The 17,879-nt window shown below is 39.1% G+C and overlaps 1 protein-coding gene across 7 annotated transcripts in view; it reads left to right on the forward strand.

Annotated features, from left to right (window-relative positions):
- RUFY3 (RUN and FYVE domain containing 3) overlaps positions 1 to 17,879 on the forward strand; it is a 93,799-nt gene that overhangs the window by 58,742 nt on the left and 17,178 nt on the right. For all 7 annotated transcript variants that reach the window (XM_018049545.1, XM_018049541.1, XM_018049546.1 and 4 more), the window contains 8 exons: positions 793 to 966; positions 1,735 to 1,852; positions 2,680 to 2,781; positions 7,693 to 7,816; positions 8,864 to 8,925; positions 10,178 to 10,243; positions 12,477 to 12,546; positions 16,635 to 16,727. In XM_018049545.1, coding sequence (XP_017905034.1) covers positions 793 to 966; positions 1,735 to 1,852; positions 2,680 to 2,781; positions 7,693 to 7,816; positions 8,864 to 8,925; positions 10,178 to 10,243; positions 12,477 to 12,546; positions 16,635 to 16,727 — 809 coding nt within the window. The remainder of the gene's footprint in view (positions 1 to 792; positions 967 to 1,734; positions 1,853 to 2,679; positions 2,782 to 7,692; positions 7,817 to 8,863; positions 8,926 to 10,177; positions 10,244 to 12,476; positions 12,547 to 16,634; positions 16,728 to 17,879) is intronic.

A 17,879-nucleotide genomic window follows, 5' to 3' on the forward strand; every position in this document is an offset into this window, starting at 1 on the left:
ACTGAGGTCATCATTGTAAGAACCTACAGGACCAGACACAGGGTATGCACCTGTGGAACAAAGATGATTCAGACTTTTGTCAGGTGAAATGTGGTATTTCGTCTCTTTCCCCAGATGGTGTATTTAGTTGATGAGAGCCACGTTAAGTCTATGTTAAGTCTTAAAAATAATTTTGCAGTTGGTTAATTTCTAAGACTGCATTATACTGATAATGTTAATTAGTTCATTTAAGAATGCTCAGTTTAAATAATAATTCTACCTAGTATAAATACTAATAATGCAAATAGCATGTTGGGAACAAAGTTTAAGCCCTTTATCCTTTTTTTTTTACAGTGGCTTTATTTTTTTTGAGCTTCACAAGCTGTAGAGAATGGATGGGGCGGGGCCAGGGTAGAAGTGGCCCGTGTGGGCGCTGTGCAGTACTGAGTTATGACCAGCCTAGGTCAGGGTAGTGGCAAAGGTGGTGGTGAGAATATTAAAAGACTGTACTCAAGGTTTAAATTTTCATAAAATGAATACACCTTTTAGTGTTCTGCCAAGAATATTCCCAAGGAAGATTGGCATCTCTTTTTTTTTTTTTTTTTAAATAGCAAGTGCATGGCGGAGAAGAACACAGCAACTATTACTATAATTTGGTGTCACTGCCTTGATTCTTGCCAAGACACCCAGTAGTCTTACCCACTGTGACTTTTGCACCATCAATGCAGATGTCAACGTAGTGAAATTAGACTGAGTTTTTAAATGTTCTATTTCCAGTAACCAGGCTCCACGCTCTCCCCCTTGGGTTTGCAGATCCTAATTATCTCATGGCTAACGAACGCATGAACCTGATGAACATGGCCAAGCTGAGTATCAAGGGCTTGATCGAATCTGCTCTGAACCTGGGGAGAACTCTGGATTCTGACTACGCACCTCTGCAGCAGTTCTTTGTGGTGATGGAGCACTGCCTGAAACACGGCTTGAAAGGTAGGCCGTGGCCTCAAAATGAGAGTGTGCATGCACCTGTTTCCCAGCAATACGTGTTCAAGAAGAGAAGCTGTCCTTATGGAGCCAAAGAATAAGAAGCCTCTTGAACTCATATTAATCCACTGGGATACGACCTATGTGGGTACAGAAATATCTTTGATGGTATAAGGCTTAAAAAATACAGATCCTGAAAAGCTAGAGCTGGAAGCACTGTTACAAGTATCTATTCAAGATGACAGTTGTGTTTCACTGGTGGATACAGGTCTAGAGTGGGGCATGATTTGCTCAAAATCCCACAGCAAGTAGGGGCAAAGCAAGTGCTAGAACTCTGATGTCCTGACTCTTGCTTGCATGCTCTTCCCACTTAACCATAAGCTTTCAAGGGCAGGACCTGGTGTTATTCACCTTTGATTCTTTTCCTCCCCAGTCTTTGATAACCTGCTCCTGAGTTATATATTCTTTACCACTAGACTTTTCTTCACTAATACCACACAGCTTAAAGCACAATATTATTAAAATATTTTATTGTTCATATACAAGTGGGCCATAAATTCCTCCTAAAAGAGGAAGAACTGAATCTTGGGAAGTAGGAATTCTTTATTTTTATGAAATGTTATCAATTCTGAAAGCATGAATAATTTTAAGACTGTCTAATAATCTGGGATTAATTCCCTGAAAAACACACTGAATAGCTAGTAGGGTATGTGTATATTGAGAATATGCTTATATAAAAAATATTAAACTACTGCTTTGTTTTTATCACCTTAGCTAAGAAAACTTTTCTTGGACAAAATAAATCCTTCTGGGGGCCTCTAGAACTGGTAGAAAAGCTTGTTCCAGAAGCTGCAGAGATAACAGCAAGTGTTAAAGATCTTCCAGGACTTAAGTAAGTTTAAGGTTGAATTCTATGTGTCCAGGAAAACATTCTTCTCAACTACTTCCTTTAGGAGTGAGACTGAAGACAATGATGACCATAATAATGTATTTCATAACAATCCAAAATGCATAATATTGTTATGAATAGACATTGTTAGGAGGGCCCTGGTAGTGTAGAATATTGAGAAGTTTGAGGGATAATTATTATTGATCTAAGAGAGGTTGTCTTCATGTTAAAATATGAAACGTTCTCTTATTTTTTTCAAAGCACTTGCGGGTATCAGCTAGTGAGTCTCAAGAAATTAGATCTGGGGAGGTGGCATCTTAGACTTGGCTTATGGATTTTGAGAACCACGATTGAAACAGTTGTCAAGTGAACTGCAGGAACTGACTGATATCCATAACCTGCCTTGAAACTTGAAAAAGAGTAGCTGATTGCCTTCCCAAATTAGATTGGTCTAATTTTAATCAGGTAGAGGTCTGAATGGCCTGTGTCCTCATTATGGTTATTTGGGTACTTACACGATCCACACTAAACTTAGGATTTACCAAAACAAATCTGATGGGACATTTTCAGTTTGGCCTCCCAGAGGTCTTCAAATTGTAGTCTCGTTCAGTAATTAATTCCTCACAAGAGCATTTGTCCCAGCACACTCCTGGCCCCCACCAGCCCTCATAGAACTCCTCACATAGGAATGTGGTGACAGAGGGGCTATGTGTCAGGAGCGCCTCGTACACACACTGTACTGAGGGATCATTAGCAAGAGTAAATGAGCCTGTCCCACTGTGGCCTCCGTCACTGCTTCTACTAGTCTTTTGGTTTTTGTGTTTTCGTAGAACACCTGTAGGCAGAGGAAGAGCCTGGCTTCGTCTGGCACTAATGCAAAAGAAACTTTCAGAATACATGAAAGCTTTGATCAATAAGAAGGAACTTCTCAGGTATGAAGATCTTCTTGTTGAACTTTCTCCTTTTCTCGATATGTTCTGTATCATATTAGGTTGAATCATATAAATTTATCATTTTTGTGGATCAGAAACAGTTGATTCATGACAGTTTTACATAGTTCAGCTAATGCCTTCTCCCACATCAAACACACACACATACTTAAGATTAGATGCTTTTCTATAAAGTGTGTTCCACCTGTTGGCTGTGGCATAGGTATGGTCCTTTGCAGGACAGGTCAAAACTTAACACCTTCAGAAAAGCAGGAAAGGCTTTGACACCTTCCCATATACCCAGGCTCTGTAAGACAAGAAGTTGATATGTAACATTAAATTCCAATGCAGCACGCAAAATAGTTTCAAGTTGGGTCATAGGTACAGATGGAAAAGAGAAAACAATAAAACTTTTAGAAGACACATAAAGTATACCAAAATTTCTCAAACAGGACACAAAAAGTTCTACCTATAAAGGAAAAAAAAAAAAAGAATAAATTAGTTACCTTAAAATAAAGAACTTCTGTTTATCAAGACACTCTTTAAGAGTGAAAGGCAACTCATTACTCTAAAGGAGATATTTGTGATATGTAATACATATATTCAACAAATGATGCATATTCAGGGTATATAAAGAACTCAGTCTTTCAGTCCAAAAAGAAAAAGGCAAATGAGCAAATATAAAAATGATAAAGGACTTGAACAAACATTTCACAAAAGAAGAAATTGAAATGGCCAGTAAACACATGAGAAGATACCTAACTTCACTAGCCATTTGTACATATAAGTTAAAACAAGGGTGTGATAACCTCACACAACCACCAGAATGGCAAAACTGAAAAAGATAGATAATGCCAAGTGTTGGAGAAGATGTATAGTAACTCTGCTGGTGAGTTAATTAATATAGAAACTTAAAAAAAAACTGCCATTGTCTGTAAAAGCTGATCATAAGCATTTCTTGTGACCAAGTATCCCACTTCTAGTTATTATATCCAATAAAAAATGTATAGTTATGTTTAACAAAAGACATGAACAGGAATGTTCATATCTATTAGAATGTTTGTACCAGCCCCAAATATTTATAATAGACCCTGAGTATCTATTCACAGTAGAATGGGTAAGTAAATTATGGTGTACTCATACAGTGAAATACCATATAGCGGCTACACACAGCCAATGGATTAATCTGGTTTTGTTGGAAACCAGACATGGAAAATACTTGGAAAATATTCTGTGTATTATTCCATTTATATAAAGTTCAGAAACATACACAACTTACCTTTCATGGTAGAAGAAGTCAGGAAAGGGCTACCATTGGTGGGGTGAGGATACAAAATCAGGAGCAGAAGGGAGCATAACGTGGTTTTGGAGGTTCTGATAATCGTACTGTTTTTTAATGTGGTGGTTGCATGGGTATGCTCTCTTTATGAAAACACAGTCTGCCGTATTGTATGATTTGTGTACTTGTCCTTATGTACCTTATAGGACTTTAATATTTACTGAAAGAAATACAAATAGAGCATATTGCCTCTGAGAAATAGTATAAGAACAAGTAACAGAATTTGAAGACATGATTGAATTTTCTAAGAGTCTAGTTTCTACAAGAAATTGCACTACGGACCCTAATATGGAGCATTGTTTTAATGTTGCTGCAGCTGCATATGCTATTGATTGCTGTTTTCTTGCCTAAGAAAATTAAGCAAATCAGGAGAAAGAGAAACAAGAACCATCTGGGAAAGCTTATTTATTTCCATAAAGAGAAGGCTCAACTTTCCAAGGATCAAGCTTTGATGAGGTGTAGGGTCTAGTGTTCAAGCTGTAGGTAGCTACAGGGGAGTAGAAAGAAAGTGAGAAAGTGTTAGTCCCTCAATCTTGCCCGCCTCTTTGTGACCCCATGGACTGTAGCCTGCCTGGCCCCTCTGACCATGGGATTTTCCAGGCAAGGATACTGGAATGGGTTGCCATTTCCTTCTCCAGAGGATCTTCCCAACCCAGGGATCCAACCCAGGTCTCCTGCACTGCAGGCAAATTCTTCACTGACTGAGCTACCAGGGAGGATACAGGGGAGTGTCTTCAATCAAAATTATTTGAATCAAAATTATTGATTCAAACTGAAGTCCAAAGAATTTGATCTTTATCCACAGAGCACCGGAGTTAAATGGGTTCAGTCTTATGAACTAGACAGAACATTTTCAATCACTTTGACTCAGCACTTTCACACCCTGGGTATGTCTTAAGAGAAGTGCATGTGTATATGTACCAAAAAGCATGTGCAGTAGTGTTCATAAAAGTATTGTAGACTGTATAACGGAAAAGAGCAAACAAAATGGATGCACTGTAGTTTATTCCACCATGGAATACTGTCCAGCATTGGAAGCAAATGAACTACCATTGCATCAACAATATGTACAAATCTCACATATAAAGCACAAGGGAAGCCAGACAAAGGAAAATGTGTACTGTATGGTTTTGAGGAGAGAATAAAGTGTTAAAGAACCTTGTTCATTCCAATTCTTAGTTTCCTTCACAGGCTGTTAACATGTGTGCAGTTATCGAGAGAGATGGTAATTTGCAGATTATCCATGTGCTGCTTTTGAAGTGTTTTACCATTTGTTAATATTTTTAATAGAGAATCAAAAGGAAAAGAGAAACTCACATCAGTGAAATGTATTATTACCAATCATTGAGGTTGACCATGAACAGTCAGTCCCAAGTGACTTTGTTGAAAACAAGTAGATTGCAGTCATGTTTCAGTTATGATATCAAATTGGTTGAAATGAATATTTCAAGTCATTTCATCTGTATGTATGGATAATTTGGGTATATCATGAAAGAATATTTAATTATTCAGGGGTCTTCTAGGATTTTTATCCATTCAGAATCATTCAAGTACTTTCTTTCTCTTTTACTTTTTTATTTCAAAGTCATTTTTAGCACATTGTGCCTGGTCTGTGGAATTAGTCGTGGGAACAGGCCAAAACTAGCCTAACTGTTGATTAGAGAGAGTTGGCTAAGGAAAAGGGAGTTTTGGCTGAATATACTTATACTACAGTGATATGGTGGAATGGTATAAAGCCAGTATAAATGAAACTGCAGAAAATTATCCATTGAAATAGAAAGATACTCACAATATTGTTAAGCCAAAAAGAAATTCACAATGATTTAATGGTATAATGCCCTTTTCGTTGGAGAAGGCACTGGCAACCCACTCCAGTACTCTTGCCTGGAAAATCCCATGGGCGGAGGAGCCTGGTAGGCTGCAGTCCATGGGGTTGCTAGGAGTCAGACACGACTGAGCGAATTTACTTTGACTTTTCACTTTCATGCATTGCAGAAGGAAATGGCAACCCACTCCAGTGTTCTTGCCTGGAGAATCCCAGGGATGGAGGAGCCTGGTGGGCTGCCGTCTATGGTGTTGCACAGAGTTGGACATGACTAAAGTGACTTAGCAGCAGCAGCAGCAGCCCTTTTAGTATCCCTCAAAAATAAGTATCAGTTCAGTTCAGTTCAGTCACTCAGTCGTGTCCAACTCTTTGCAACCCCATGAATCGCAGCACGCCAGGCCTCCCTGTCCAGCACCAACTCCCAGAGTTCACCCAAGCTCATGTCCATCGAGTCGGTGATGCCATCCAGCCATCTCGTCCTCTGTCATCCCCTTCTCCTCCTGCCCCCAATTCCTCCCAGCATCACGGTCTTTTCCAATGAGTCAACTTTTCACGTGAGGTGGCCAAAGTATTGGAGTTTCAGCTTCACCATCAGTCTCTCCAATGAACACCCAGGACTGATCTCCTTTAGGATGGACTGCTTGAATCTCCTTGCAGTCCAAGGGACTCTCAAGAGTCTTCTCCGACACCACAGTTCAAAAGCATCAATTCTTTGGTGCTCAGCTTTCTTCACAGTCCAACTCTCACATCCATACATGACCACTGGAAAAACCATAGCCTTGACTAGACAGACTATTAGTATATGTCTCCATAAATGATCTGAAACATTATATATCAAGGTATTAACAGGTCATTGGTGGGTAGAATTACAGGGTTTCTTGTATACCTCTTTTTGTGCTGCTTTTTTTAGTGTGTGTTTTTTTTTTGTTTTTTTTTTTGTAATGAAAACTGATTTTATTAAATAAAAGATAACAAGCATTTTAAATTATCCTCAACCTATTATGCATGCTTGTTAGGCAACTTCTGCTAATTAGCCAAAAGCGAAAGAATGTAACTAGTTTGACAGTTACATTTTTTAAATGTTTATTCACTATGTTAAAGGAATGTGGTACTTAAATAGAATTTAAAATAAAGCAGATCGAGGTGGGAGGGATAATTAGGAGTTTGGATTGACATGTACACACTATTACATATAAAATAGATAACATGGACCTGATGTATAGCACAGAGAACTCTACTCAGTACTCTCTAATCACCTATATGGGAAAAGAATCTGAAAAAGAATGGGTATATGTATATGTATTACAAAATCACTTTGTTGTGTATCTGAATATCATGATATTGTAAATCAACTATACTTCAATATAAAATAGAAATTAAAATATGTATATTTAATAAGATAAAAACTAAAGCAGATCAAATAAAAAGGTAGTTTTTAAAAACAAACTTAACAGATTTTTTTAGATGCATGAAAGATTGAAAAATTATCCCCTGGTGCATTGCAAATATAAATGTGTAAGAAAGTATGAATGCTCACTTCAGTGAAAACACTGTTCTGATCACTTTTCTTTCAGCTGGACTATTTTCTAAAGTCTGTTCATGAACCTGTTATCTAAAATGAAGTATCCAAGTTATATCATAGGTGACCATATGTAACCACAAGACAAATGCTTTACTCCTTGTCTCATGATTACATCACTGGATTCCTGAGGTTTTATTACATAGAGCATTCCATGGATTTCTCTTGCAGTGAATTCTATGAACCCAATGCCCTCATGATGGAAGAAGAAGGAGCTATAATTGCTGGTCTATTGGTGGGCCTGAATGTCATTGATGCCAATTTCTGTATGAAGGGAGAAGATTTGGACTCTCAGGTATGAGAGAGATACTTGGTGGCCTAGTGTGTCACTCTGACTTATCTCAGAATTTGGATTGATCAGATTATACCAACCAAATTAACAGAAATTCTGAGTCATAAATAGAATTTTCTTTAATTTTGATGTGAATATAAAAAATTATACATAATGAATATTTTTCAAATTCTTGTCTTAACAGTGATTCCCATTAAAAATATTTTGCACAGGTTAAAAAAAAAATGTGTATATATAGCTATGTGGTTCAGTGGCAAACATACACACACACACATATAAACCAAAATATATACACAGAAATTTAATAGTAGAATATTTGAAAAAAGCAAAAGAGAAAAAAATGTTAAACCTTAATTAATTTATTTATTTAACATTCAGTAAACCTTAAATTTGGGCTTCCCCGGGTGGCTCAGTGATAAAGAACCTGCTTGCCAAACAGGAGACTCGGGTTTGATTCCTGGGTCAGAAACTGCAACTGTAACTGGTGGGTTACAGTTCATGGGGTCACAAAACAGTCGGACACCACTTAGTGATTAGAGTCCACCAGGCTCCTCTGTCCGTGGAATTCTCCAGGCAAGAATCCTGGAGTGGGTTGCCATTTCCTCCTCCAGGGGATCTTCCCGACCCAGGGATCAAACCCAGGTCTCCTGCATTGCCTGCAGGCTCTTTACTGACTGAGCCACCAGGGAAGCCAAACAAAACCTTAGGTTTATGTTAAGTGTTCTGTTGACTTTCTTAGTCATCCTACTGACTTGATCTTGAGTCTTATAACCCTTGTCAATTCTTGATTATAAAAAGCATTACGTTTTATTAAAATTTCCTAGTAATTGTCATGACTGTAATGCTGTTTTTAAGTGCCTAGAAAGAGACATTGTGTTTGTTGTTGTTGTTCAGTTGCTAAGTCATGTCCGACTCTTTGCAACCCCATGGACTATAGTATGCCAGGCTCCTCAGTCTTTCGCTATCTCCCAGAGTTTGCGCAAATTCATATGTATACGACTTGGTAAAAGTATCTAATTTTATAATAAATTCTGAAAATTCTCTCTGTAGGTTGGAGTTATAGATTTTTCAATGTATCTCAAGGATGGGAACAGCAGTAAAGGTAGTGAAGGGTACGTGCAAAGAAAATTTGTTTTCTTTTTTTCTTCGATGTTGTTTGATAGTATTTAAAGTTTACAACAGTACTGCTTTAAGAGATTTGCTGAAATTATTTCTGATGATATATCTCTAATAGAGTCTTATAAAAAAATACCTATTGTGCCTGCTAAACCCTAAAAGGGGTTTTAGTTCAGTGGATTTTCCTGGTATGTGGTTGAGGAGCAAATAAAATAAAAAGTATTATAAAGGGAATCTGACACTCCATCTCTCAAAAGTAGCATTTGAAAACATGGTCTTCTTGACCAGAAGAACTGTATTCTCAGTTTGCTTAAAATTTGCCCTCTGACGTGTGCATCATGGGATTATGTAAAATGTCAACGTTACGGGGAGCTGAGTATATGGGAACTCAGCACTAAACTTCTGTAACTCTAAAATGATTTTAAAATTGAAAGCTTTTAAAATATTCATACGGTACCTTGCAAATTAGCAATCACAAGCTTACCCTTTACCCATTATAAATGTGGCAGGTGAAAGCATAATTAGCCTGAAGTGTTTAACCTTAGGCATTGAACTAAATTATATTGCTTGTCCTTTAAGTAGTCCTAGAGGTATGTGGCCTTGAAGTTTTCATTCAGTTGAAAAGTCTGTCTGTTTAACTTTTGTCTGTTCTAGATTAGCTGTTCCCAGAAGTGAACCTCCTTTTTCCACACTTGATTTTCTCATGTAATAGTAAACATCTGATATTTGTGAAAGCCCTTTAAACAATTCATTGTGAAACCAAATAGCATTTAAAGGCAAATATATTGCCTTTGAGAACAATTATTATTTCATCCAAATAAGCCTAATTTAATTCCTATGACAAATGGAAAATTGTTCTTATAAATAATACTAGCAGGTCGCACAGAGTCGGACACGACTGAAGCGACTTAGCAGCAGCAGCAGCAGCAAAGCAGAAAAAAAATCTTTGAATTGCAAGAAGATAATTTTTTTCTTTAAATGCCTCTAATAGATTATACATTATACCTGTAACCTAAGTTATTAAGGTGTATAAGCCATAAGAAGGGCTTTATGAATATGCTGGGAAGGTCTTCACAGTTTTAAACCTCCATGTCTCTTGTGTCGAGGAAATTCTAATCAGGCCTGTCTTCTGGTTCAGTGTGTCAGCCGTAATTTCCTTCCTATGTTTTATGAAAATATTGGAGGTGGGACATCTTGGTATTTCTAATGTTATTTACTTTTTCTCTATTTTTTATCGTTTCCCTTCAGAGATGGCCAGATTACTGCAATTCTGGATCAGAAGAACTATGTAGAAGAACTCAACAGACACCTGAAGTAAAGAATGAATAAATATTATTACTTTCTGGGGATTTTGGTGTGGGGGAAGAGGAGGGAAGGATAGCCTGACGATGAGCAGTTAGGATAAATTCAGACAATACTCAACAATATATATATAGGATTCCTGCTAGCACACCTCTGAGCCTAGGCACTGGATATGTGGCATTTGCCTGTTCTGGTGGCCTTTAATGAAAGGCAATATAAAATTAATATACAATTAGAGTTTTAGTGATTATGTAAACATACTCAGTGAAGAACTCTTAAATTTGTGCCATGAAAGTGAAAGTGAAGTCGCTCAGTCGTGTCCGACTCTTTGCGACCCCGTGGACTGTAGCCCACCAGGCTCCTCCGTCCATGGGATTCTCCAGGCAAGAATACTGGAGTGGGTTGCTATTTCCTTCTCCAGGGGATCTTCCCAACCCAGGGATAGAACTGAGGTCTCCCACATTGCAGGCAGACGCTTTAACCTGTGAGCCACCAGGGAAGCCCAATTTGTGCTATAGACACTTGAAATTGGAGGTCTTGGTTCAGTAGATCCAATCATGTATTTCAGGACCATGTCTTAGGTGAAGCACTCACTGCTGTAGTACCTGTAGGTTAATGATATCTCATTGGTCCCTTATATGTATATTTTTTTCATATAGGGGATCAGTAGTATTAATTTACCCTCTTTTCACCATCACTACCATTAATTTACCAAGTACTCACCAAGTATTTTTCATGACCAGAACATAAAATAATCTCTCCTCTCCTGAGGAGAGCTGTCCAAAATTTATTGGTATTCTCAAGTACATTGATGGTCTAAAAACTGTTGAATACTTCATAAGAATTAATATATTCATTTAATTATCTGATTTATAGTTCTCTTATGAAAGATAATCATTTTAGTTTAAGACCTAAAATGTGATTACACCAGTATCAGTATAAATTACAGTCTAGAAAACTCAAATCTAGAAAACTCAAAAACAATTTAAGTACATTTTTTCTGGGGACCAAGTACTAATAATGACTAACAGTGAACTGTGGAGATGTTAGCTTAGCAAAGATACGGTTACAGTTGACCATGAATGTGCTGTGCTATGCGTAGTCACTCAGTCGTGTCCAACGCTTTGCGACCTCATGGACTGTAGCCCATCAGGGTCCTCTGTCCATGGCGGTTCTCCAGGCAAGAAGACTGGAGTGGCTTGCCACTCCCTCCTCCAGGGGATCTTCCCAATCCAGGGATCGAACTCAGGTCTCCAGCGTTGCAGGTGGATTCTTTACCATCTAAACCAGCAGGGAAGCCCAAGAATACTGGAGTGGGTAGCCTATCCCTTCTCTCCTCCCGATCTAGGAGTAGAACCAGGGTCTCCTACAGTGTAGGCAGATTCTTTACCAGCCGAGCTCCCAAGGAAGCCCCTGAATTATAAATATGACAGTATTATTTATTTTTTCAGTGCTTCTGTTTCTTCATCTATAGTTGGAGGTGCCTAGCACATGGGGTTGTTGAAAGGAGTAAATGAAATAGTGCAAGTAAAAGCATTTAGAAGAGTGCTTGGTGTGTGTCCAGCATGTCATAATTCATGTAGCCTATTATTATTATTAAGTAAACCTTGAAGTACAGTGTAGCGCATGAACCTTTTAATTTCATCAACAAATGCTTCTTAAGGAATTTCCCTGGCTGTCCAGTGGTTAAGACTCTGTGCTTCCACTGCAAGGGTCGAGGGTTCAATTGACCTGGTTGGTGAACTGAGATCCCACATGCCCCATGACCCCCACAAAAAGCCTGGTTGGTGAACTGAGATCCCACATGCCCCATGACCCCCACAAAAAGCCTGGTTGGTGAACTGAGATCCCACATGCCCCATGACCCCCACAAAAAGCCTTTGGGTGTGTTCATTTTGACCTGGGGGATGAGGCTATTTATAGACTGAGAATAAGCCCTAATTGACTCACTGACAGAGAAGTAACCTCTCAGGGGCCAAATACTTTGGCTGGATGGTTAATATGAACAAGATCTGAATAAACAGTACTTTTCTTCCTAGAGAAAAAAAAACCCACAAATTTTAGTGCCAAGAATGTAGCAGGTAAGACACCCATCACCTTGTAAGCTGTCTTAGAGCCTGTGAGCCTATTGAGAATTGTAGACAGTAAACAATAAATGATAAGTATGATGGGTGTGTTAAAAGAAAGTATAGGATATTGTTCTGCATCTCAAAAGAGACTGTTAATTTTTTTCTTCTCTTCACAGTGCTACTGTAAATAACCTTCAGGCAAAAGTGGATGCATTAGAAAAATCCAACACTAAACTGACAGAGGAGGTAAGTGTTCTAGAAATTGTTCAGTTGACTTAATAGAATTTAGTAAAATGCATTAGTGGAAAATAGTTTCTCTGAAGCCTTAGAAATATAGGACTTGATTTTTCAGATAATATCTACCCTAGTACTCCTTGTTCTGACCAAGAGTGGCCAGCTGGCTTATCTCAAGTATCTTAGTTATCCAGCTGGACTATGTAGGGTTACAACCTGGTTTCATCAAATATTTTGCTTTCTTGTGTGAATGTTTTGTCTGGTCTAGCCTAGAGTTGATGTTTAGTAAGATAATGTGTCCAACTCAGTCGTGTCCGACTCTTTGCGACCCCATGGACTGTAGCCCACCAGGCTCCTCCGTCCATGGGATTCTCCAGGCAAGAATACTGGAGTGGGTTGCCATTTCCTTCTCCAGGGGATCTTGATAACTCAGGGATCGAACCCAGGTCTCCTGCATTGGAAGCAGACACTTTAACCTCTTAGCCACCAGGGAAGAGCCTTTTAAGATAATGTGTTCATCATTTATTTATTCATTAAACATTTTGGGTACTGTGTATGTGCCAGAGATAGACAAAGACTCACTTCTGCCAGGCATTGATTTGTGTGTGCTGGATTGGCAAGTTCCTCCCTTCACAGGTTTTATTTTCTCCTTGGGGTGATAGGGTGATGAGGTATATAACCTAAAGAACACTGGTCAGAAGACCAGTAACTCCTGCTTACATGTCATGCTTTAACATGTCATGTGCTCCTGAGCAAGTAAGTCACTTGACCCTCAAGGGAGCCAGTTCCTTCTCTGGCAAAGTAGAGTGTTTCCCCTTTTAGCCTCACAATTACCCTGAAGATCAAATAAGAATATGCATGTGAAAACTTTTTAAAAAGTCCCTAAAATAAGAATTAAAATATAATGTCACAGTTTACTTCTGATTAATATTTTTTCCCTAGCTTACCAACGATATATTTTTTTTCTTCAATAGCATTAAATGTTTCTGTGAGAAACTTTAAATAAAACTTTTCAGATGACGAAGACTTCGTCTTCTGTTTTTCAAATTCTAACTATCCTATAGTGAAATAAAGTTGGTTAAATACAACAACATAAATGGACCTGGAGGCTATTGTGCTTAGTAAAATAAGTACGAGAAAGACAAATACTGTATGTTATCTAAATGTGGAATGTAGACTCTAAAACATGAATCAAAAATGAATATAAAACAAAACAGAAACAGACTCAGAGATAATAGAGAACTTGCTAGTGGTAAACAGTGGGGAGAGGGCAAGATAGGGGTAGAAAATTAACAGGTATATCTATTATGTATAAAATACATAAACTACAAGGATACATTATATAGTAAAGGGAGTATGGCTTCCCTAGTGGCTCAGTTGGTAAAGAATCTGCCTGCAATGCAGGAGACCCGGTTTCGATTCCTGGGTCAGGAAGATCCCCTGGAGAAGGAAATGGCAACCCACTCCAGTATTCTTCCCTGGAGAATTCTGTGGACAGAGGAGCCTGGACGGCTACGGTCCATGGTATCACAAAGAGTTGACACAACTATGCGACTAACTTTTACTTTCAGAGGGAATATAGCCAATATTTTATAATTTTAAGGTTATAATATATAAAAATATATAATCTATTATATATACAAAAGTATAACGTGTAAAAATATTGAATCACCATGCTATCCACCTAAAACCAATATAATGTAAATCAGCTGTACTTCAAAAAATAATCTGGTCTTAAAAAAACAAGTTAGGAACTTTCCTAGTGGTCCAGTGGTTAAGACTCCCGAGTTTCCACTGTGGGGTGTATGGGTTCAATCCCTGGTTGGGAAACTGAGATTCCACTTGCTGTGCAGCATGGCCAATAAATAAATAACTAAAGTAAAAACAGAAAAGCAAGTTAAAGCACTAGTTAAGAAATGCCATCTAATCAGATTTTTTTCACAACTAACATTTTCACTGTTATAACTTTAAAATGTCTCCCTTATTGCTCAGTTCTGTGGACCGTATGTTTGGACATAGATTGTTAAATTATATTAAAACTTTAATTTATGGATACGATCCTTAGAATTTTATCCCACAAGGCTTTTGAAACATTCTGCACAGAAATTTTCTACTGTGATTCTACTGCTGATATATTGGGGTGATGTGGGATAGCAGTTAAGCATGCTCCCCACAGCTAGGCTCTTTGGATTCCTGTCCCTGATCTGGTGCTTGGTAGCTCTCTGATCTGGGGCCAGTTACTTAAGCTTCTGTTCTTTGGTTTACTTACCTGCAAAATGGGGCCAAGAATGATAATAAAGTTTTTGTGTGCATTAAATGATGTTAATATATAAGGGCCTGGATAGTGGGCTTCCCTGGTGGCTCAGCTGGTAAAGAATCTGCCTGCAATGCAGGAAGACCTAGGTTCGATCCCTGGGTCAGGAAGGTCCTGGAGAAAGGAATGGCCACCCACTCCAGTATTCTTGGGGCTTCCCTGGTGGCTTAGAGAAGCCTGACGGGCTCAGTCCATGGGGTTGCAAAGTCAGACATGACTGAGCGACTAACACTTCTCTAGATCAGTGCCTGACACATCCATCATATGCACTCAGTAAATAAAATCGTTGATTTTATTTCCTAAGTCATGGGACTTGTCTTCTTGGCCTAAGTTTATTTTACCAGCAATATTAATCATGAGCAAGTACTGTGTGTAGACTTTATAAATAACAGATAAGGCTAATAAGGTCTTCCCTCTCTCATTTCCATCTATTTTGGATTTAAAGGGACCAGTTTAAAAAAAAAAAAACTAAACCTAGAAAGACCTCTCTTCCCTCCTGAAACCTGAACTAGTAGAACAAAGGTAGTGCTAGTGGTAAAGAACCTGCCTGTCAATGCAGGAAACATAAGAGAAACGGTTCATTCTCTGGGTTGGGAAGATCCCCTGGAGGAGGAAATGGCTGCCCACTCCAGTATTCTTACCTTGAAAATCCCACGGACAGGGGAGCCTGGCAGGTTACAGTCCATAAGTTCGCAAAGAGTCAGATGCGACTGAAGCGACTTTGCGCGCAGGACAAGATGAAAAGAACTGAGCAGATGAGGATAAGTAAATATCCACTTTGTGTTGGTAAAGCTGACTTAGAAAGTCCACTTGAGTCTGTCGTCATTGCCAATGTTTCTTTGACCTTGGAAGAAGCCATCTGAGGTGCGCTTGGATCAAGAGAGCCAACCTGCTTGCCCAGAGTCACTTCTTTACACATTTTAGGCCCATGGAGCAGAGAGAGAAATGGGCTGTCAGACCTACCTTTAGAAAGCTCACCAGAGCCTGGCTGCTGTACTTACACAGTAGAACAGGAACCAAGCAGAGAGGACAAAAAGGGAGACCAGCGTGGCTGAGAGGAGCTGCGCAGTGCCTTTCCCAGCCTCCTTCAGGCCCCTCGCCATTCTCTCAGGAGCTAATCTCCACACATACAGAGAAGGAGAGTGTTTCCACCGCATTCTTCCCTCCTTGGGACAGGGTTATAAACATCTCCCCCAGAGACACACTGCCAATAACATTACCTTGTCTTTAGGCACTGAAAAGAAACAGAAAAATCTCTTCGATGTTTAAAGGCATCTTTTGGAGTGAGAACTTTGGTCTTTTTGTATTTTTTTTTTTTTTTTAATTTTTGGCCATGCCACAGGGCATTTGGGCTCTTACTTCCCTGGATCAAACCAGCCCGCCTCTGCATTGAAAGGGAAGAGAGCCTTAACACCACTGGACCACCAGGAAAGTCCCTAAAACAGGTCTTAAGGAGGGTGTGTAAGATGGGTCCCAAAGCATGAGGTGACCTTTCAAACATTTTAGACGTAGGTTTCGTAGCTAAATATGAGTGACATAGGGACACCCTTGAGGTAAATGATCATAACTTAACATTTTGTTACTGGAAAAACAAAAGATTTTACACAAAAAGCAGTAATAGGAGATATTTGTCTTTCAAGATAGCTCTCCTAAGTTTTTGTGGGGTTATAGATAGTTTTCTTTCCTTTTGGAATACCTAAGCATGAAAATCATGTCCTTGCAGATCACGAATTATCTTATTCTGTGTTGAATAAAAGAAAGATTATTTTCAAAATTTTATCAACAGCTTGCAGTTGCGAACAACAGAATTATCACCTTGCAAGAAGAAATGGAACGAGTTAAAGAGGAAAGCTCCTACATATTGGAATCTAATCGGAAGGTGAGAGCATGTCACTGGGTTAACAGTGGGGGCGGGGGTGGCTGGGTGGCACCCTCCAGAGGACTGCTTGGAAGCAGCGAGCCTTTGCATATGTTAAGTATGTTAAGTGCACTGTTTTCCCTGAGACTTGGGTGCAAAATTGCTTGAATGATGAAGGTTATGGGAGGTTGATGCCTCTCTCCTATCGACACTGCTTGGCTTCACCACCATGTACATCTGTTTAGAGACTTCAAGAAGCAGTCTAATTCAATGTCTGTTTTTATATACACTATTGCATTTTATATACATTATATACATTATTATATAATGATATGTACTATTTTTAGAAATAATGGGACCCAGGGATTAACCTGGGTCTACCCGCATTATGGGCTTCCCTGGTGGCTCAGAGGTTAAGCGTTTGCCTGGAATGTGGGAGACCCGGGCTCAATCCGTGGGTCAGGAAAATCCCCTGGAGAAGGAAATGGCAACCCCCTCCAGTACTCTTGCCTGGAAAATCCCATGGAGGGAGAATCCCTTGGAGGGAAGAGCCTGGTAGGCTACAGTCCATGGGGTCACAAAGAGTCGGACACAACTGAGCAAGTTCATTTCACCCGCATTATAGGCAGGTGCTTTACCATCTGAGCCACCAGGGAAAGTTTGACTTTAATGCATGGATTTTGTAAAACAAAACAAAACGACTGTGACTGCTCAGAATTTTCTGATGAACTGTTCCTTTCCCTGGTGGCTCAGCTGGTAAAGAATCTGCCTGCAGAGCAGGATACCTGAGTTCGATCCCTGGGATGGGAAGATCCCCTGGAGAAGGAAACCACTACCCACTCCAGTATTCTGGCCCGAAGAATTCCATGGACTGTATAGTCCATGGGGTCACATAGAATCAGACACGACTGAGCGACTTTCACTTTCCTTCATCTTTCACTCTTATCTCACTGTCTGGGTGGAGATACCAGACGTGAGATCTTTGGAGGAGGACTGTATAACTGTTTGAAACTTTGGCCCAATTTATAGTTTACAGTGAATGCTATTTTGTTTCATAGAGGCTGATATTTTGAGACTTCCACCAGTTGGTTTGGTAAGCTGCAAGGACTTGAAACAAAATGGCAAAAAATTCCCAGTTCAGCTTAGAATATTTATGGAACCTCTGCAGTTTCT

This window comes from Capra hircus, chromosome 6, assembly GCF_001704415.2.
Source record: "Capra hircus breed San Clemente chromosome 6, ASM170441v1, whole genome shotgun sequence".
Lineage (NCBI taxonomy): Eukaryota > Metazoa > Chordata > Mammalia > Artiodactyla > Bovidae > Capra > Capra hircus.